The sequence below is a fragment of the Scleropages formosus genome, chromosome 16, assembly GCF_900964775.1.
Source record: "Scleropages formosus chromosome 16, fSclFor1.1, whole genome shotgun sequence".
NCBI classification, from domain to species: domain Eukaryota; kingdom Metazoa; phylum Chordata; class Actinopteri; order Osteoglossiformes; family Osteoglossidae; genus Scleropages; species Scleropages formosus.
In genome coordinates this window covers 11,048,729-11,067,367 of record NC_041821.1, presented here as the reverse complement: position 1 = coordinate 11,067,367, position 18,639 = coordinate 11,048,729, and the positions used below count along the sequence as shown (strand labels likewise).

At 45.0% G+C, this 18,639-nt stretch overlaps 1 protein-coding gene across 3 annotated transcripts in view; it reads right to left on the bottom strand.

Moving 5' to 3' along the window:
- The window catches only part of usp53b (ubiquitin specific peptidase 53b), a 33,768-nt gene that overhangs the window by 8,595 nt on the left and 6,534 nt on the right, over positions 1–18,639 (bottom strand). For all 3 annotated transcript variants that reach the window (XM_029259177.1, XM_029259176.1, XM_029259178.1), the window contains exons 3-14: positions 18,220–18,312; positions 17,982–18,116; positions 14,932–15,045; positions 14,523–14,605; positions 14,324–14,429; positions 12,445–12,591; positions 11,875–12,024; positions 10,227–10,395; positions 7,359–7,490; positions 6,543–6,677; positions 2,410–3,136; positions 1,853–1,920 (exon numbers count right to left, since the gene is read on the bottom strand). In XM_029259177.1, coding sequence (XP_029115010.1) covers positions 1,853–1,920; positions 2,410–3,136; positions 6,543–6,677; positions 7,359–7,490; positions 10,227–10,395; positions 11,875–12,024; positions 12,445–12,591; positions 14,324–14,429; positions 14,523–14,605; positions 14,932–15,045; positions 17,982–18,116; positions 18,220–18,312 — 2,059 coding nt within the window. The remainder of the gene's footprint in view (positions 1–1,852; positions 1,921–2,409; positions 3,137–6,542; positions 6,678–7,358; positions 7,491–10,226; positions 10,396–11,874; positions 12,025–12,444; positions 12,592–14,323; positions 14,430–14,522; positions 14,606–14,931; positions 15,046–17,981; positions 18,117–18,219; positions 18,313–18,639) is intronic.

Here is an 18,639-nt window from a genome sequence, read left to right as displayed (position 1 = left end):
CTGCCTGTCATCAGATTGTAAAAGAAGTGTCCTCTGCGTTGCTATAACCTGCGAAACATGTACTTTAAACCAGCAAACACGTTTCTTTTATGGATTTCCACTCATCGTCTGCTCAAGACGGCACCGTCCTCCGTATCAGCCAATCACAGTGCACGATCCTGATTTTTCATGCTATTTGTACGAAAAAGAAAGCTGAACTCAGAAGTCTGTGCAGAACTGCTGTATCCAATGATCTTATACTGCCTGCTATCTATTGACATCTATTGAAAGCAGGGAGTATTCCATCTGATCTGGCAACTTTTAATGGGACATTGTTGGTTTCTGCTGTAAGGCAGGTCAGACACCAGCGCATGGTGGTTTGTGAGTTCCACTGGTCCGACCCACACGCTAAGCACAGCATGGGTATCCTGCCATCTACCCTGCTGCTTCTATTAATTTCATGTAATCTCCCTCTGCCCTAGCCAGGGATTTTACAAAAAATGGGCATTATGGGTACATTTGTACTTGAGCTGTAATCAGCTTTCCTTTTTTTAAATCCAGTTTCCTTTAGACTATTGGAAATGGCTGAATGAAGAAAGCATGCAAGAGGCCCTACAGTTCATCACATTTGCCGGGCCGGAACAACAGCTACACCTTTCTCATGAAATTCTTCACAGCAGCCATCTCTAATGAACACTGAAGGCTGTCTGATCGGCGCGGCTCGAACCCGCTAACAAGACCGCGCTTGTCGCTCAAGAACCCTCTCACCGAAGTCAACTTACAGATACTATAGGGTTACATCGACAGAAAAATTACTGTATTACTGTATTCATGTGTAACACAATGAAAATATTACATTGCAAGTCTTTAAACTATTTATTATCAAGCACCACTTCCAATACTTCATCCTCATACGCTTGGTGGTCCCGCGCACAAAAGGTAAAGTATGGAGCTTCTCGGTTCCGGCTCCGTTCTGGCAGAACGACCTTCCCCTCTCACTCAGAACTGCGGAAACTCTGTCTACATTCAAGAAGGCTCTGAAAACTCACCTTTTCCGGACCCATTTCGCCCAAGACCTCTCCAGCTCATGTATGGTGTAACTGTTCATGCACCGTAACTTCATGAGCATCACCAGATAAAGCCTTTATTCAGTCACTACTCCGGCATTGTATTTGCTTACTTGTGTATCTTAATACTATTTAAAAAAAAAAAAAAAGAAAAATGTTAGGAGGGTATCAGGATTTGTCTGTCCTGTGTTTTATGCACCTACTTGAACGATGAACCTCGGTGCAGCAAGTGGTAGGTAACAAACTAGGTTTACTTGAGTCACATGTCTGCAGCCATGTCTTTTTCTCTTAATGTAATGCAGAAATTGTACTTTTGCTGAGATGTACGTCACTTTGGACGAAAGCATCTGCTAAATGAATAAATGTAAATGTAAAAATCAGCAAAAAAAAAGTGTTGAAATGCTGTTTACTCTTTATGCATTCTTCGTTCTGTAACTGAATCACAGTATGAAGGGATTGTTTACAAAGATAAAACAGATGAGTCAGTAATAAGACTTTAAAAAGTTTCCACATGCTGGTGTTGCTACGTTACCGAACTCAGAGCAGCTATTTTTATGAATATGAGAAACGTGAGGAAAATCAAAGTGATCACCGCAGTGGCGTGGTGCAGCCCTCTCACTGCTGTATTTACAACAGCCAATAAAACAGAGGGAAATGCGCATGATAAACAGTAAAATGCTTTTCACCAACTACTCCTGCAAAATATCTTCTCCCCCAGTAGGCTATGGAAGGGTTAAGCAGAGAGGATGGACCATAGCAGGTGTCTTTATCCAGACAACTCAAGACAAGAAGTCCAAGCTGCCTACCGTACGACATCAAGGCGGACAAGGGGTCCATATCTGAGTGGTCGGCTTTGCTCTGTCTGCCCAGACCCCTAAAGATTGTTCATTTATGGAGAAGAAACAAAAAGGAATACAAACATAGTCATTTCATATCATAGCTGACTTTCATATTTTTCATTTCATCCCAAACTCTGCGACGGAAATGGATGTTAATCCATTCACTTTTATGTTTACATTTATTCATTTAATTGACATTTTCTCCAGATCAGCTTACGGTGCTAAGTTAACTACATTTACTTAACTATTCATACAGCATGGAAATGCATATATTGCACCATCTGCCAAGACATTGATCTCATTTTGGATGTTTTGAAACTTCATAGCTCTTCACATCAATACTGTTGTTTATTAATAAGATTTTCAATATACTAGTGGTAAAATAGAGATCACAATAGTAACCTGAAATGTTTCAGTCTAACCATTAAACAACCCTTTACAAAACTGAACAGAATGAGAACTAAATATGCTAAAATGCCATGGTAAAATATGTTAGATGCATCAACACAAGGATGGCTTCTCACCTGGGCAACTGAGTCTCTGTGAAAGGCTTCAGCTCCTTTGAGGCAAAGTTTTCCACAACAGGAGAGTCTGGATTAGTGGAGCCATTGCTGAGTCTGTCGCTGCTCTCATAACCAGACTCCGTGCGTTGGATGGTCCAGTTGTTTCTGCACAACTTGGGGCTGACCGTGCCCTCCGGTCGAACCCTGCACTCCAGATTGCCCCTGTGCTCTGCCCTGTCCCTCTCTGGGTTTGCCTGGCTCTCAGACTCCAGGGAGCTGTGACTCGCCACATCCTGCCTCTGCTCGTCCTCATAGATGGTCATGAGGCTGTTGGGCCTACGATCCTCCTTGGCCCGGGGTCTCTCCCGCTCACAGCGTGCCCTTGGCCGGCCAGGGGAGGCACGACGGGCCCCCTGCTGCCGCCTCTCCAGCTCATTCAGCACACTGTCTACGTTCAGTGCTTCTCTCACTGGTTTCCAAGATCGGCTCCTTCCACGGCCCATCGCACTTCTCTCCCGGGCATCAAAAATGCTGTCTGCTTCTGCAGGCCGCTCGTGTTTCCGGCAGGGACCAGCAGCTGGGGCACACTGTGAGTGTGACTCATGGGATGGTCTGCTCTGGTTGGGTGTCCTGTCCAGCCGAGACAGCCCCTTGCCCTGACCGTTATGCAACCTCAGATCTCCATGCTGTCGGATCCCATTCTCTGGGGGGGACATCGATCTGGAGCGCATCTTCTCTGAGAACACATCTGAAGAACATCATGTGAGTGACTTTTAACATCCAAAGAACAGACCTCCTATCATCCTTATCACAGACGAAATGTCAACATAATAAGTTGTCCATTTCCTGCAAGTGGAAAAACATACTTTATTATATGTACAAAGCCATTAAAAATGTAAAAAAAAAGGATGTTGATCATTATAAATATAATTTGAAATGGCTGCATATTGAAACACCACACTGAAACATTTCACTACGGCCAGTTTACTAATGCAGCGACCCTCATCTGTTCGCAAGGGTAGCACTTCATGGGGCAGCAGAGCAATTTGGCTTTCCATGAGAAGGGATGGACTCTTGAAATCGGTCAATGAAATATCCAATAGGAAAAAAGGTTGAAATGAAAGGTATGTCGACCAACTAAACAATAAATAAATGCTACAAATAAACAACAAGCAATAACAATCAGTTATCAATAACACACACACACACACATTTTCAGAACCGCTTGTCCCATACAGGGTCACGGGGAACCAGAGCCTACCCGGCAACACAGGGCGTAAGGCCAGAGGGGGAGGGGACACACCCAGGACGGGACGCCAGTCCGTCGCAAGGCACCCCAAGCAGGACTCGAACCCCAGACCCACCGGAGAGCAGGACTGTGGTCCAACCCACTGCGCCACTGCGCCACCGCACCCCCCATCGTTATCAATAACAATACGTCTTAATTGAACCTTCAGTAACTGTGCTTGGTTAACAGTTTACCCCGGTATTGGGTTGCTCGGTATGACTTCCTGGTGTATTTTACCATATTTGCACAGTAACTATGTCTGCATTACAGCCGCTCATGGGCAGCTCCTTCAGAAAAGCTGTACCCACCCAGCGATGCCAAGCACGCCTGGCACAGTCTATCCCTGCATCACATCATACACACGCTGTTGGGTGGCAGGCACTGTCAGCCACTCTCAGTCTCCCTGCTGCGCGAAAGGGAGGACGGACGCAAGCCGAGGCAGCACCGTGGGTAAAAAAAAGTCTCAGTGGAGTGCGGTATTGTTCCCATGAGGCAACAGTTGCAGCGATGGAGCCTTGGCTTCCCCTTCTAGCTCCCTGCTGGGTGCCCGAGGGTCCATGCGGAGACCTGTCAAGGATTCCGTGAATCATGCCAAGAACTCGAGTTTAAAAAAACATATGAAAAAAAACAAACACAATGTGATGGCACTCCTGGAGGGAGGCCAAAGCAGTAAGGCAGCACACAAGGTGCTGGGCACACAAAGGTACGGGATGAACCGAGCTCTTGCACCTGCTCTCTTTCTGACTGCTCTCCATTTCATCTTCAGCGCTTTGAACTGAAGGATGGAGTCACAATAATTGAAAGTTCGTGCCAGGAACTATTGTGTAAAACATGTTTGATCTGCAATTTAAAGTCAGTGTTGGGGCAAACACGGCAGGTGTATCTGTAACTATGCCTTCTGCTACTGCCACATACATTATTATTATTATTGTTATTATTATTAAAGATGTGTAACCAGCTAAGATGTAGGGTAGCAGTAACATCGACCAGAAAATCTAATTTCGTGGAAGGGCTGTGGCTACGATGAAATTAAACCACCTTTAGGGGACTTTAAGTGACTTACAGGAACATACAGCATGCGCCCTGCTTCGATTCAAAAACTCCTCAAGACGGCCCTGAATCTCTTAAAACATGCGTTTTGTTCTAACTTGAGAAATAAAAAAGAGAGAGCAAGATCACGTGACACCAGTGATGTTCAGGATGACTGAACAGACCACACCGAACGTGGGTCTAGTGAAAAGTACTATCACCGTACTACATCACATGCCCAAGGGATTCGGCCCATGATCACACGTCCCAGTCTTGCAGCATTTTTCGGAGGTTTCTCGCACAGGGAATGGGCCCTAGAGGTCATCGTGTCAAAGCAACTATAAAGAGCCACGTATTTCCCTCCAAGAAGATCATATAGGAATTAAAATAAAATCTTTGTTAAAACTAAAATGACATCTTGTGATGGATCTGACAAAGGGTCTGAAAAATAGTTTTGGTGAAAACCACAGGGGGTCTTGTTGTGATATTTACAAGGTAAGACCTTGAGCAGTGCGAGTGCTACAAAAAAAACACAAAAAACATATTTACAAAGACAGTAGAGGATTTAGACTGGAAAAGGTGCAGGAAAACAGATGCACTAAACCCCAAAAATCCAGACAAGAAATCAGACCAATAAATCTGTTGAACGTTGGAGCTCTCTCCCAAAATCTCTTAACTCCATACTGGACAAAACTGGCTTGGCTTATAAATGCCACATTGATGAAAAAAGTTTACCCCTTAGTATCCTATAAAACATACAGTTTATATATTGCACCATAATAAATTATGAGAAATCCCAATATTCAGCAGAAACAATTTCCATTAATAAACTCATTTCAATACCATCATTTCAGACTGACTTCCCTGAGTAAGTCAAAATTTCCTCCATAGTGTTACACACAACTTCATCATCCCTAATTCCACTGGTAACATTTTTACCTGGGTCAGTGTTTAGTAAATTGTCGTCGAGATTACTGTCAGACTTGGAGCTGTTTTTTTTTATACAATAAATTTAAAAGAAGAGATGTGGTTATTTGTGTTTTCCATCTTTTATCAACCTGACATTTTGGTAAATTATCATGGCAGCCCTGGACAATGCTTTAAAAGAGAAATATGCATCCATACTAGGCCAGGCCTCATCCGGACTCTTAACCACTAAATAAATAAATAAATAAATTTGCAGTATGACAACCTTTTTCAGCATCTACTCCAAGCAAAGCAGTTTCCATGATGTCACAATTCATGTTTAACCATAATACATTTTTTGCTCTACCTGTCCATCCGTCTATAGTCCCATCCATCCATCCATCCATCCATCCATCCATCCATCCATCCATCCATCCGTCTAAACCACTAAATGTCAGATCAGGGCTCCTTGTATTTCACAGGTATGGGAAGGTTTAACTGCATTTGCACTTTCCCACAGAAACTCTCCAGCTCAGAATATGGAACAGGCTGTGAGAAGCACCTGATCCTCCTGCAAGAGCTTTCCCACAGGCTTTCCGTGCTGAGAGACCGCGGCTGGACGCCGCACGGAAGTTGGCGTAACCGCATTCACACGTGACAAGTAATCCCCTTCCGACACGTTTCCCCTAATCTCTGGTTACGTAAGGGTCCTTGGCACCGACACCTGGGTTCTGCATCGCTTCGTGTCAGTGCCCCAGAAAGAGAAACTGTATAAATTGGTGGGTGGGGGAGGATGTCGGTCTTCAGCAAACCTAGTTCGTTGACGCTACGCCACGTACAGAATGAACCGTATTTCTCCAAGTTGGCCTTCGGAAGGGGCAGGCACGCAGGAAACGCACTAGCCGACCCTCACAGGGTGACGAGCTCATACCTCGGTGGGCCGGGCCGTCTTGTCTTCGCTGACCCCGAGAGAACTCCTTCCTCTGAGGGTGTGGGGTCCGCACCTCTCCCGGCCGTTGAGGGCACTCTCTAAGCCAGCTCTTGGGACTGGTGGGCGAGGTTTTAGCTTCAGGGTAGAGGAAAATACAGAGACTGTCCTAATGAGCACTAGCAACTCACCGTCCCAACCTACCCCACCACCCTTTCCATCTTGCCATGCACTCAGGCGAAAGTGGAGTGGAAATGGCCTTGTTGTCGATAAATGACATACTGGCATCTACACATGGGGATGAGCACCCAGTGAAGCGTTAGCGGTGTATCCTCCATTTTTCTAGGAAACTGGGCACTTCGGGCAGCTTTTAATGAACGTAAAAGGAAACAGGTCTTGAAAAATGAATGAACTCACCCCATATCTTTACTGCCCACCTCACTGGGTCCGGCAATTTAGCTTTTCATAACAGCACTTTTATAATTGGGCTCACTGTCCATGCGCCCTTTAATTAGACCCAGAGCCTCCGAACAAACCCAGCAGGCACAACGAATAGGGTGAAAAGCTGTTGCCCAAATTAACATGTGAGCGCTCTATTACTAGACAGTCATATGAAACGCAGCCCTGAAAAAGACCCTCTGCATTGCGTCTGATGCCTGGAGCGACAGGTAACATTTTTGCAAATGAGGAGGAAGGAAAACACGCTAAACAGTCGAGCCTTTAGGCTTTCGCAGCTTAAACCAAACAAAGATGTGCTGTGACTCGTGAAGAAAGCAAGCTAAAGCATCACCAAAGGGCCTCCCTCCGTGCTGCCGCTACCTGGCCCACGCCCACCACCAGGGGACGGCGCTTGCAGCTTGGATTTGAACCCTCCCTGGCCTGGAAGGAGATGGGAGCTCACGTTCTCCCTAGGTGTGTCCAGCCTTTTAGTCCAAACCTCGGTGTCCAGCCCTGTGACGGAAAACACATAGAGTGTAGGGTAGGGGGGGTGAACAAGCACACAAACTCTTCTCACATTGATCACGCCAATATGGTGCATTAATGTGGAGAGCAAAGAATCATACATGGACTGACAGCCTCATAGATGGAGCTTCCAGCTTGGGAAAACACTACAAAATGCTCAGTGTTGAGTCTGGAGAGAGCACTTTTATTCTTTACCCAAGAACCCTCTGTCCTTTGTCATAAGTAAAGACCCTATATGGTACCGGCTGCGGCGTTTCTGCATCCGCTGCAGTGGCTGGTTTAGTCACACGCGTCACTGAGGATGTTCAGTGCAGTGTGTGAAAATGTCAGCCGGATGCTCAACAACCCCCCCGTTGCCTACAGCACGTTATCGGAAGAGATGAAAGCCCCAGCAAACCGCGCACTTTAAGCCACAAGGGAAACATTTATCTGTCACTCTTAAAAGCAGATTTTTTCTTTGGTCAAAACAGATTGCTTTATACTTGTTGAAGATTTTGCTATATCCACCATAAACGGGAGCAAGACCATTAAAAAAATTTGTTGTTCAAGAACATCTCAGACAGAAATAATTTTATTTCTAACTGAAATCTGCATTTCGAACTGAATATTTTGTATCTACCCATAAAATCGGTTATACGTTACTTAGTTACTATATCACAATCCAGATTTCTACCTGAATATTTTCAAACCAATCATATTATTCATTACAAAATTCTTTAGGAAATTTATACAAGGAGCAACCGTCCCACCTCATTCTGCTCCTGATACTTCCCTTCCAGAATACATCAGCAACAACAAGTCTCACAAATGCAAGAGATACCAAAAATGCACACGAAACAGAACCTTTTGTTCAATAAGATAGGGCAATGTAAAATGGTTTGTGTCTTTGTTTAATAAGGCTGTATTCATTTATTGTTATGACTGACTCAGCTTAAGAGCCATTCGTGCAGAGAGCCACATAATTCCAAAGAGTTCGTACATTTTTTTCTCACAGCTGTATGCATTAGGAGGGAATGCAATCCACCATTAAATTTAATTCCACCTGAACAGAGGCAGCACTCACAGGGAGAGCAACATTTGTTTTTTATTGAGAAACCCTAAAACCCGATGAAAGCTGGGCTTTGAACACACTGCATCACTCTAAGGCAGAAAGGCATCCTGGGGCTATCTGAGGACAGCACAAGTTTTTTCTTTTTTCTTTTTTTTTTTTCCCTTCAATAAAACACTGGCATGCTGATCTGACATTACTTCCAAATGGCTGGTATTGTTTTTTTTTTTTATTTATTTTTTTTTTTTCACCAGGCCCTCTGGCTGCCAAGTCGGCCCAGCAACACAGAAACACGATCTGCCCGCTAACGACAAACAGAGCACGAAATCAGAACTGGCTGTGATTTCAATTAGCTAACTGGGAAGGACAACTGGGAGGCAGCGGCCTAGATGAAGGCAGCAGCTCCTGTCCTGCTGGGCTCCATTTACAATAACCCAGTACGGCATGAAGGGAACATACAGGTGAATACTTGAGTGTGACGAGAACTATATTCACCATACGAATCCTTCACATAATCCTCGTTTTTCTTATTTTCACATACTAAAAATGTCACTCAGAGCTCACCAATCACCTATTATAAAAGCTCTCACCTGTACCACAGAAACACACACACGCATCATCCGAAACCGCTTGTCCCATACGGGGTCGTGGGGAGCCGGAGCCTAACCAGGCAACACAGGGCAAAAGGCTGGAGGGGGAGGAGACACACCCAGGACGGGACGCCAGTCCGTCGCAAGGCACCCGAAGCAGGACTCAAACCCCAGACCCACAGGAGAACAGGACCCGGTCCAACCCATTGCGCCACTGCACCACCGCACCACCACAGAAACACACACACACATTTTCAGAACCGCTTGTCCCAGACGGGGTCGCCGGGAACCGGAGCCTAACCAGCAACTCAGGGCGTAAGGCCAGAGGGGAGGGGACACACCCAGGACGGGACACAAGGCACCCCAAGCGGGACTCGAACCCCAGACCCACCGGAGAGCAGGACCCGGTCCAACCCACTGTGCCACCGCGCCCCCCCCACCACAGAAACAATTAAATATAAAAAAAAAAAAAAACAGAAAATTTGAGTTCCAGCCTGCAACTAGCAAAAAAATTAAAAATCTATTATTGTATTCTCATATTACGTTTATTTACGTAGCTGACGCTTTCCTCCAAATCAATTTACAGAGGTAAGCTACCTGTGATTATTTACCCATTTGTGCACTTCGGTAATGTTCATTGCATCAGTTCAGGATGCATCTTGCTCAAGGATACTACAGCAGGTGGTGAGACTCAGACGTAGATCCTCCAAGTCGAAAGGCAGCAGCTCTAGTTACCAATATTACATTAAGATGCACTAGTGCTTCCTTATAAATATTTAAAAGTGTTTCTGTTACATTTAGCGAACAGCATTTTCGGATATTTTTTGATGGGGAGAAATATAGCTTATTTCTACCCTATTTCTACTGGCTGTTCGTCCGCTGACATCCTGTTTATTTCACGAAAAGGTCAAACGCAGTCGGGCTTAAAAAGGCACGTTTTGGCACTACAGAGAGAAGAAGAGTGATTGAAAATCAAATGAGGCACAGCATGGCACAAACTTTGGAAATGCTTTTGCTGCACCACGGCAGATACAATACCTGGATAATAAATAGGATAATTAATTAATAGCACACTGCTGTTTTCACCTGTTGCCTCTCCGTTGACCGGGGCTTTATGATGGGACCAAAGGGTGGTCTGGCGGGGCGCGTCCTCCGTGGAGACCGCACTGCCCTCGGGGTTGGCGTAAAACAGGAGCAGCGGCTGGAAGTGGCCTCGGATGCATTTAGAAACGACATCTTTCCATTTCGCCCCAACCTACAAAGTCAAGTAAGATGACAAGCGGGATTCTCCTCCGCAAAGCCGGTATTATTATGCTTAAGTGATACCGAAAAATTTAAAAAAAAGCTTGAATGTGAACATAGCAAATTATACGCTTTAAGTGAAGATGAATTTATTATTATTTTACAAGGCGTACATGGAGCTGGTAGAAAAAAACATTTTCAATAGTGTCGAAACACAAGAGATGTCTAACACAGGCCCCATATGATACCGCAGTACAAATGTTCCAGCCAAAATAAACTGTTATGGTACATTTTCATCCATCATAGTGCGCAAATTAAACAAATATCCATTGTTCCTTTTCAGTTGGCAGACAATGTGACAGGGAGATGGGGGGGAGAAAAAAAAAAAAAAAACAATGCAAAACAGGATCCACAGCTGGTTTAAATAAAAACCCCTATTCTGGGAAAAACTGAACTTCAATAAGTCAATAAGGTCAATAAGTGAGGACCTGCCTTCTCCCTGGGAGCAGAGCTGATGCGGTGCTGTCTGTAGGTCCTGAGAACTTTGAGCAACTGTCCCCATCCCATCCCATCCCATCCCACCCCCCACTGAGACCACATCCTTCAAGGCAGAATTTACTCATTTCTTCCCTTCCTCTAGGAGATCCTCCAAGGTAGTGTCACTTTTTCCTTCCTATCTGCACAATCTGAGATCCATTCTCATAGACATGTCGCTACCTAGAGGCTACTACGAATTTTTACATAACAGTGCATTGTCTATTTCTACCATGTAACATTAATAATTTGTAACCCAGCGGAATTAAAACATGAAATTTACATTTTTTCAACCATTTTTAGGGTGTTCACCTTCTGTTGTGCTGCCCTGTGATACTCTGTCTGTACCAGATCACATCCTACATTTGTAACATGAATTTTTTATGTATCTGAGACAAAACTATGTGGATGAACCCAGCTGACAGGGTGCAATATTCAATTTTCCTGACTAAACGTCCCATCTGGGTACCATACAGTATTTTCGTATAAGAGAAAGTGGAGGGAAGTCTGTTGTGGATTGCGTTGGCTCCTCTGTGAGCTCCAACGAGACCCGGCCCTTTCACGAGACTCCGTATTGTAAACGCCCTTGACATTCACAACACCTGTTTCTGTCTATGATTCCACTTGTATAAGATTAATGGGACCTCTGCCCCCCCCCCCCCCCCCCCCCCCCCAAAGACCCTGTCCTATTTTAATTGTCCTTGTCAAGCACATTAAGTAATCATCATACATTAATTTCTGGTTGTTTATGGCACTTTTGACATCGTTTCAAGACCACATACAATCAATATCAAAAATTTTATGTTTATGCAAATTAATATTGGCACCGCTGTATTTTCCCTCAGAATACAGGTCATTTTTAGAACTCTGTCTGTAATGAAGGAAGACTTCAAGGACGGTAGATGAACCCATTCCCCTTTATCCCAGGCCCGGACGGCCAAGGGCTTTTGATGCCTACCTCTTTCACGGTGGCGTCATCAAAGAAGACCCATCTGGCCGTTTTGGTGTGGTAGGCGAAGGCGCAGTAGTGTCGGCTGGAGTAGCAGATCATGCCCACCAGGAGAAGCTCGCTCTGCCTGGCGTTCTCATCCGTGACGCGGCAGAAAAGCTGGCCGACAGATTACAGAGATTATCGCTGGGATTACCGGTCTCATTACACACGCTGCAGGATTGGCACCCAAAGTGGAATTTCTCACAGATGAACGCCTTAATGTTTCTGCTGGGGACAGTTTGTATTGCACCCAACACCCAAACAACGAGGGTGGCGTGAGAGCAGCACTGATCCTACTTCATCAAGTACCATATGGAACAAGATTTCATCCATGTTGTCTCTGCAGTAAAGACATTTTCACTGAAGGACCAGTTTGGGGTGCTGCACATCTTCTGCAACATGCAGGAAATTTGCAGGAAATATAATTTGCCATTGCGTGTAACTCATACGTCCGCAGCCAGGCAGGCATGCATAAAATTTTTTTATTGACAAGCAATGAACGAATGAGGGCAAACTGGCCGCCTCCTCGCCACCTACCTCCGAGAGAGTCAGGTGAGGACCCAGGCACCGGATGACATCCTCCGTGAGGTCGGACTGCTCCGCGTCCCACACGAAGCCGATGGTTACGATCTCGGGGCAGTTCATGAGAACGCGTCGAATTCTGATACTCTGCCCGCAGTTGCTCTGCACAAACGGGTAAAGTGTTGAGAAAACAGAATGTCTCCGATAAAGAAAAAAAGGCTTTTATTTTTAATACCCACTTTTCTCTCAAACCACGAGTAAATCTTTCTGTGTACCGGAATCAGTAAAACTGCTCATTTGTCTTTAGATGCCTTGGTCCAAGCTAGTTTATAATGTCAGATAATAAAGTCTCCAATGATTTGCCTATTCACACAGCAGGGTATTCTTACTGTATTTTTTCAGGATAAGTGCCCTGTTCAAGGGAACGACACCAGATTCAAACTGGGAACCTCCAGATAAAAAAGTAAAACCCTTAATCATTACGCCACCTGCTGCACCTTCTGTAACTTCTGTAACTTCAAGTTTTACACTTAACCGGCTCTTCGTGGGAAATGTGCATCTAGGCTGTTATTTTTAATTACGCCGGAATGTAAATGTAAACGTAGATGCAAATGTACATGTAAATGAAGGACAGCTACGAAACGGACGGCCAGCCATCAGCACGTTAATTTCCGAGGGGCAGCAAATGACATAATCAAGCGGTTCAACACCGTGTACAAAAATAAACTTGGAAAACAGAAAATGACCAATCTGTAAAAATGGCTAAATTACCGTGAGCAGGTTAACACTCTTAAGTGCCTATGGAGAAAAGTGCTGGCTAAAGGAATAAACAAATAACTGCACAACTAAACAAAACCACCTTGGAAAAAGATAAACAATTATTCACACAATTGCTTTACAGTTGCTGTGTCTTTTCCTTCAATCATAACCCACCAATATGTACAGAAGAGCCAAGAATCAGCAGAGTATTATTGTATTACTTGATGTGAATAACAGCACGGCCAGATCACCCGCTCCTTTGAATATCGTGTTTTGCGTTGCCAGAATGCCCTGGAAATGTTTATGAAATGCCTCCCCTACTGTGACTCACACATTAAATGACAATTGCCTTAACTCTGTCCTTTTTTGCTAAATTAGAACCCAGGAACATACTATCTATTCTCTTTGTACTATTAGATTTAATCCAAGGCTCTCCATAGGGGAATTTCAAGATCTGCGGACGGAAATGTGAGACGTATCATTATAATAAACATGAGGTGGAGTTTTTACAGCCATTACCACAGCACGACGTGCTTCTGGGGGAAAAATGCAATCGCTGAGTTAAAACATGTTGCATCCTTTAAGGCTTCATAGTCCAGTGAAAAACTAGAATTCAGCATATCTCTGGTGAAAAACCGCATGGTAAAATGCCCGGCAATACTTTCTGCTCCCGTTAGGCAGAGTCCCTATCGGAAGGGTCTTGTGATGCCACCATCCTAGGAGCAGAGTACAAAGTACTCGCAGCAGACAGCTGTATCGTGGGGCGATGCGCTCCTGTTGCCAATGGAGATGAAAGGGCGCCTACAGATAAGCCTGGCTGCTATATATATATATAGTAACACGGTGCAGTACTGGCATCATCTCAGTCAGTTACAGGGAAAGAACTCAGTGCTGTGCACAGCTAAAGTTTTTTTTCGAATACTGTATTTATCTGAAACCACTAATTCCACACCCTTTGCTTGCTCCTTCCTACTAAGCCTGGCAACACTGAGCTGGCTGGAAGGAGAACAGATAAACAGTCATATGTGGATTGGAATCACCTAGGACACAGGGAAGGGAAGGTTCACACTGCCAGTGTGTGTGTGTGTGTGTGTGTGTGTGTGTGTGTGTGCGTGTGTGCGTCAAAGAGAGTTACCGGGCACTTCCTGACATCCCCAGTGGTACTGGCAGCCTGCAGCAGCTCTCCAAACATGTCTGATCTGAGCCTCTCGCTCTTCTCCAGCACCCGGTCCACCTGCTGACTGGGAAAGAGACAGAGAGAGTGAGAGCGAGCTGGATCCCCCCCCCCCCCCGCTGAGAGAGCACTGCGCCACCGCGAGGAGGCCGCCACTTACCAGAGCGCCGTCGTGGAGATGTAATGGACCAACTCTGTGAACGGCAGGGGGTCCGAGGAGGCCCCGCAGCTCCGGCACACAGACTGGGGGGGGAAACAAGAGCATAGCCATTAGTAGAGGGCAGCCAGTAGTGCCGGAGCAAGTAAGGAAACACAGTACACATCTGAAGGTTGCTGGTTCAAAGTCCATGATGGGCACTGCAGTACCGCTGATTAGATAGATAGATAGATAGATAGATAGATAGATAGATAGATAGATAGATAGATAGATAGATAGATACTTACATACAGGCTGATTAGCACATGTAAAATATGCAGCTACATAGAAGAGTAACTTTCCCTGTCCTGCTAATAATCTGAGATTCAGATAGAGTTTACAGCAACGGAGAGGATGCACGCAGAAAGGTTACCTGTTCGTACAGCGTCATGGCAAACTTCTGGTGAGTGATGCAGGACTTTGATGTGCAGACCTCCATGCCTACGTCAGACACGATATGCAGGTGAATCCGCTCGAGAATGTTCTCCTGTGGCGCAGCGACAAACACACAAGCGGTCCATGTTACGAGGTACTTGCTAAGAGGGCGCGTGAACAATTTTCAGCAGATGCTTGTGAGGAGCTGTGTATTTCCACATCTTCATCATGAATAACATATTTGATTACTCTGTTTCTTATATTTACTGCAGTACTACTCTCATTTAGGGGGGCATGGTGGCACAGCAGGTTTGGCTGGGTCCTGCTCTCTGGCGGGTCTGGGGTTCGAGTCCCGCTTGGGGTGCCTTGTGACAGACTGGCATCGTATCCTGGGTATGTCCCCTCCTCCTCCAGCCTTGCATCCTGTGTTGCCGGGTTAGGCTCTGGCTCGCTGCGACCCCGCTTGGGACAAGCAGTTTCAGCCAGTGTGTGTACTTTCATTTATTTAAGCTGTTGTCAATATCTTGTACTTTAATATTAATGTAATTTGGAAACACAAAAGTGATGGTTTGTCAATAGTATTATGTGGAAACTTGTGGACTCATTGAGTCCGTCTTCAAGATAGAGCACTACATAAGAATAAATGGTACTGTATTTTACTGAACTTTAGTTCTATTAACAGTCCTTATACCGTAGAGCAAGTTAAATCATTTTAAAATCTTTCTTGTTTAAATCATTTTAAGTCCCAAATTGCCGTTTACACTAACCAGGAATATATCTCAAACTTCAATAATAATAATAATAATAATAATTTATATGAGTTTACAAATTAATCATTCTGTACAGTACATTATAAATAAGGCATGAGTTAATAAGCTTTTTATACCTTGCTTTGTGCCACAATCCTTCGGTGAAACCTCCAAGTTAGCTTAGGCCACCGCTGCCAAAAAAGGAGAGGTATCTGGAGTGTGTCTTCGATCAGTTGTGTTGCCATGGAGTTAAATCTGCTTGCTCACATATTCCGAACACACTGGCCTTAGTCTAAATGTCTAGACGTAAGAGGCACAACCGACAGGTCCGACATCCTTACGTCGTCCTCGGAAGACTGACGCAAATGACTTCGGGACCTTCCGTTCGTACCCAGAATTCCTTTGCGGAAAAGGAGATTCCATACAAAACCACGGGTTCTTACATCCTCATAAAGTCTCTAACAGTGCAGTACTGAGGAGCCGTCACTCTGTCTGTACATTTAAATTAGCCTTTACCTCGATAATCCCCATATTTATTCATAAGGATCTCTCCTGAACTGGAGCCACAAGGAAACGAGGATTAGCCACGGTATACATGATAAACTGTGAAATTCTCTCGTTATTGCTGTCCAAATGGGCTGTCTCTGCCAGAACCTGCCTCCTCCACGATGGTCGTTATCCATCTCTCCATTCTCCACCATTCGGCACCTGGCATCTAACTCAAATCCAATAATGATTTATTCTGCGGTAATTAGCTCACACCAGTAGGCCGGCCGCTGGCAGAAAATAATCAACCGTCTGAGGACTGCTTATAGCTGCTCCGCTGTGTGAGGCCCACAAAACCCACTTATCCTTCACTAAAGCCATAAAAATGTTATATGTACCAACGCTTATGGACATATTGCACTGCTAACCCTGACATCATAAACATGCAATCAAATTATTGATTTATTAAAGACTACGACAAATTTCATTTTTGGAGTTTAACCTTAAACTTTTGGAACTAACTAAATCACATTTTCTCTATAAAGGCGTAAAAATGGGCTGGAAAAGTCATGACCATCTTTGCACTGTTGAGTTAACCTATATAAAGGTCACTGACATTTAAGGCATTAGACTATTAATGTCTTTTTTGTCTCATCTCAAATTTACTGTAAAAATGACTCGTAAATATTCTGGGGCATAACTGGAAAAAAAAAGTATTTTTACTGGAAAATAAAAATGTGGGAATTGTCTGCGGTTCCTTTTAACAACATGTCACAGTCAGCAGTCATTCAATAATATCCAATGGGTTGATATTGACTGACAGTCCACTCAAACTGTACATGAGCTGTGCTCTGCTTGCAGCAGAAAAACAGGATAAAAACAAGATCGCTTCCCTCGCATAGCGAAAGCTCCGTTTCAGCAGCCCATCCGTAGAGGCTGCCAACATCGGAGGCTGTGTCAGCAGCCTTACGTGTGAAAAGCCATGCTGTCGTACAGCCTTGCGAACACATGCTGCTGCGGAAGCCACGGGGGAAATAACAGCTTTGCATCTTCTATGAAACAGATTAATTTACACACATAATTTTGCCTACCATACTGGTCACAGCGCCGCCTTCTTCGAATTTCAGGATATTCATTACAATGATTGCACAGTACGAATCTGCGCAGGAGGGGATGCTGGAGGATGCTACAAATATTTCGGAACTTTTTTTAACAAGTCTAACGTTCACAGCATTCTAAACCGAGACTATGGATGAAATAATAAGTCGCGTTTACAAGGTGGATGGGACTGGTTTACGGACATCCCTGCGCTTGGATTCGTACGTTGGAACTAAGCTGCAGTCGCCCTTGCGGAGCGTGCACATTCTCTGCCTTTGTACAAATGTATAGTTGTACACAATGGGCACTTATTACATGCTTCATATTATAAAGCTACGTTTAATTTGGTTTTGCAGCTCGGATTTTTTTGCTTTTTTTTTTTTTATGTCCACCGAACAGGAATATTTGATTTTTGATTTCTGACATCTGATTTGTAGTAAAGAAGGTCTCCAGTGCGATGTGACTTGGCGGAGCTGACATGAGTTGCATCTCCTCCCGCTGTTGAGTCAGAGCACGCGGTTGCATAACGTGCCACGATAACGTCGAGAGTCCTCATGAGGACCCCTGGAGAGCAGCAAGCAGGCCGACCTTGCCGATCAGTCGCGGCGGTAGGAGCCCTTTTCGGGACAGCGTGTCCGTGTCCCTCGCGCCATCCCAACCCCCCCGAGGCTGGCGCAGGCACGTGGGCCCGAACTCGTTTCGCGGATGCACTCACAAAGCACTCGGCCGCGTCATCCATCAGGCCCAGCTGGAAGCGACGCTCGTCCTTGAAGGTCTCGGCCAGGGCGTGGCGCAGGTTGTCCGAAGGCAGCACCCTCTCCCGGCTGTGCTGGAACTGGGTGAAGATGCTCTGTAGAGACACGGTAAAGTGGCTGAGCTGCGGTGGCTGCGGTTAGGGCATTATTGTTAACGTCAGCTACACTGGAGTCGCAGGAGGGACACGAGTGCCGTACCTTCAAAGCGCAAAAGATGCACGCGTCGCCAAGGCAGAAGTGTCCCGGAAGCTGTCTCAGACTCCGCCGAAAGATGTCCAGCTGCCATAACACCTGGGTGGATGGGAGGGTGGATAGTCTGCATCAGTACCGTAGTGTCGAGCTATTCACGCATCCTTCACGGAACAAGGACTCCAGCATCCCTGGAGACGTGCTCACCGCTCACATGTATTCTTTCATTTCACACCTCAGAAACTAATGAGTGGAAAGCAAAACTCAGTTATAGCTAGGAATGGATTTCTGACAAGAAGCATAGTCCAGTCACAAAATCTACAGAAAAGTAGTCATTATTATTATTGTTATTATTATTATTGCTGTTGTTGTTTAATTCTATAAAGGATAATGCTCTTCCAAAGTAATACAATTTCAGAATCTGAAAGT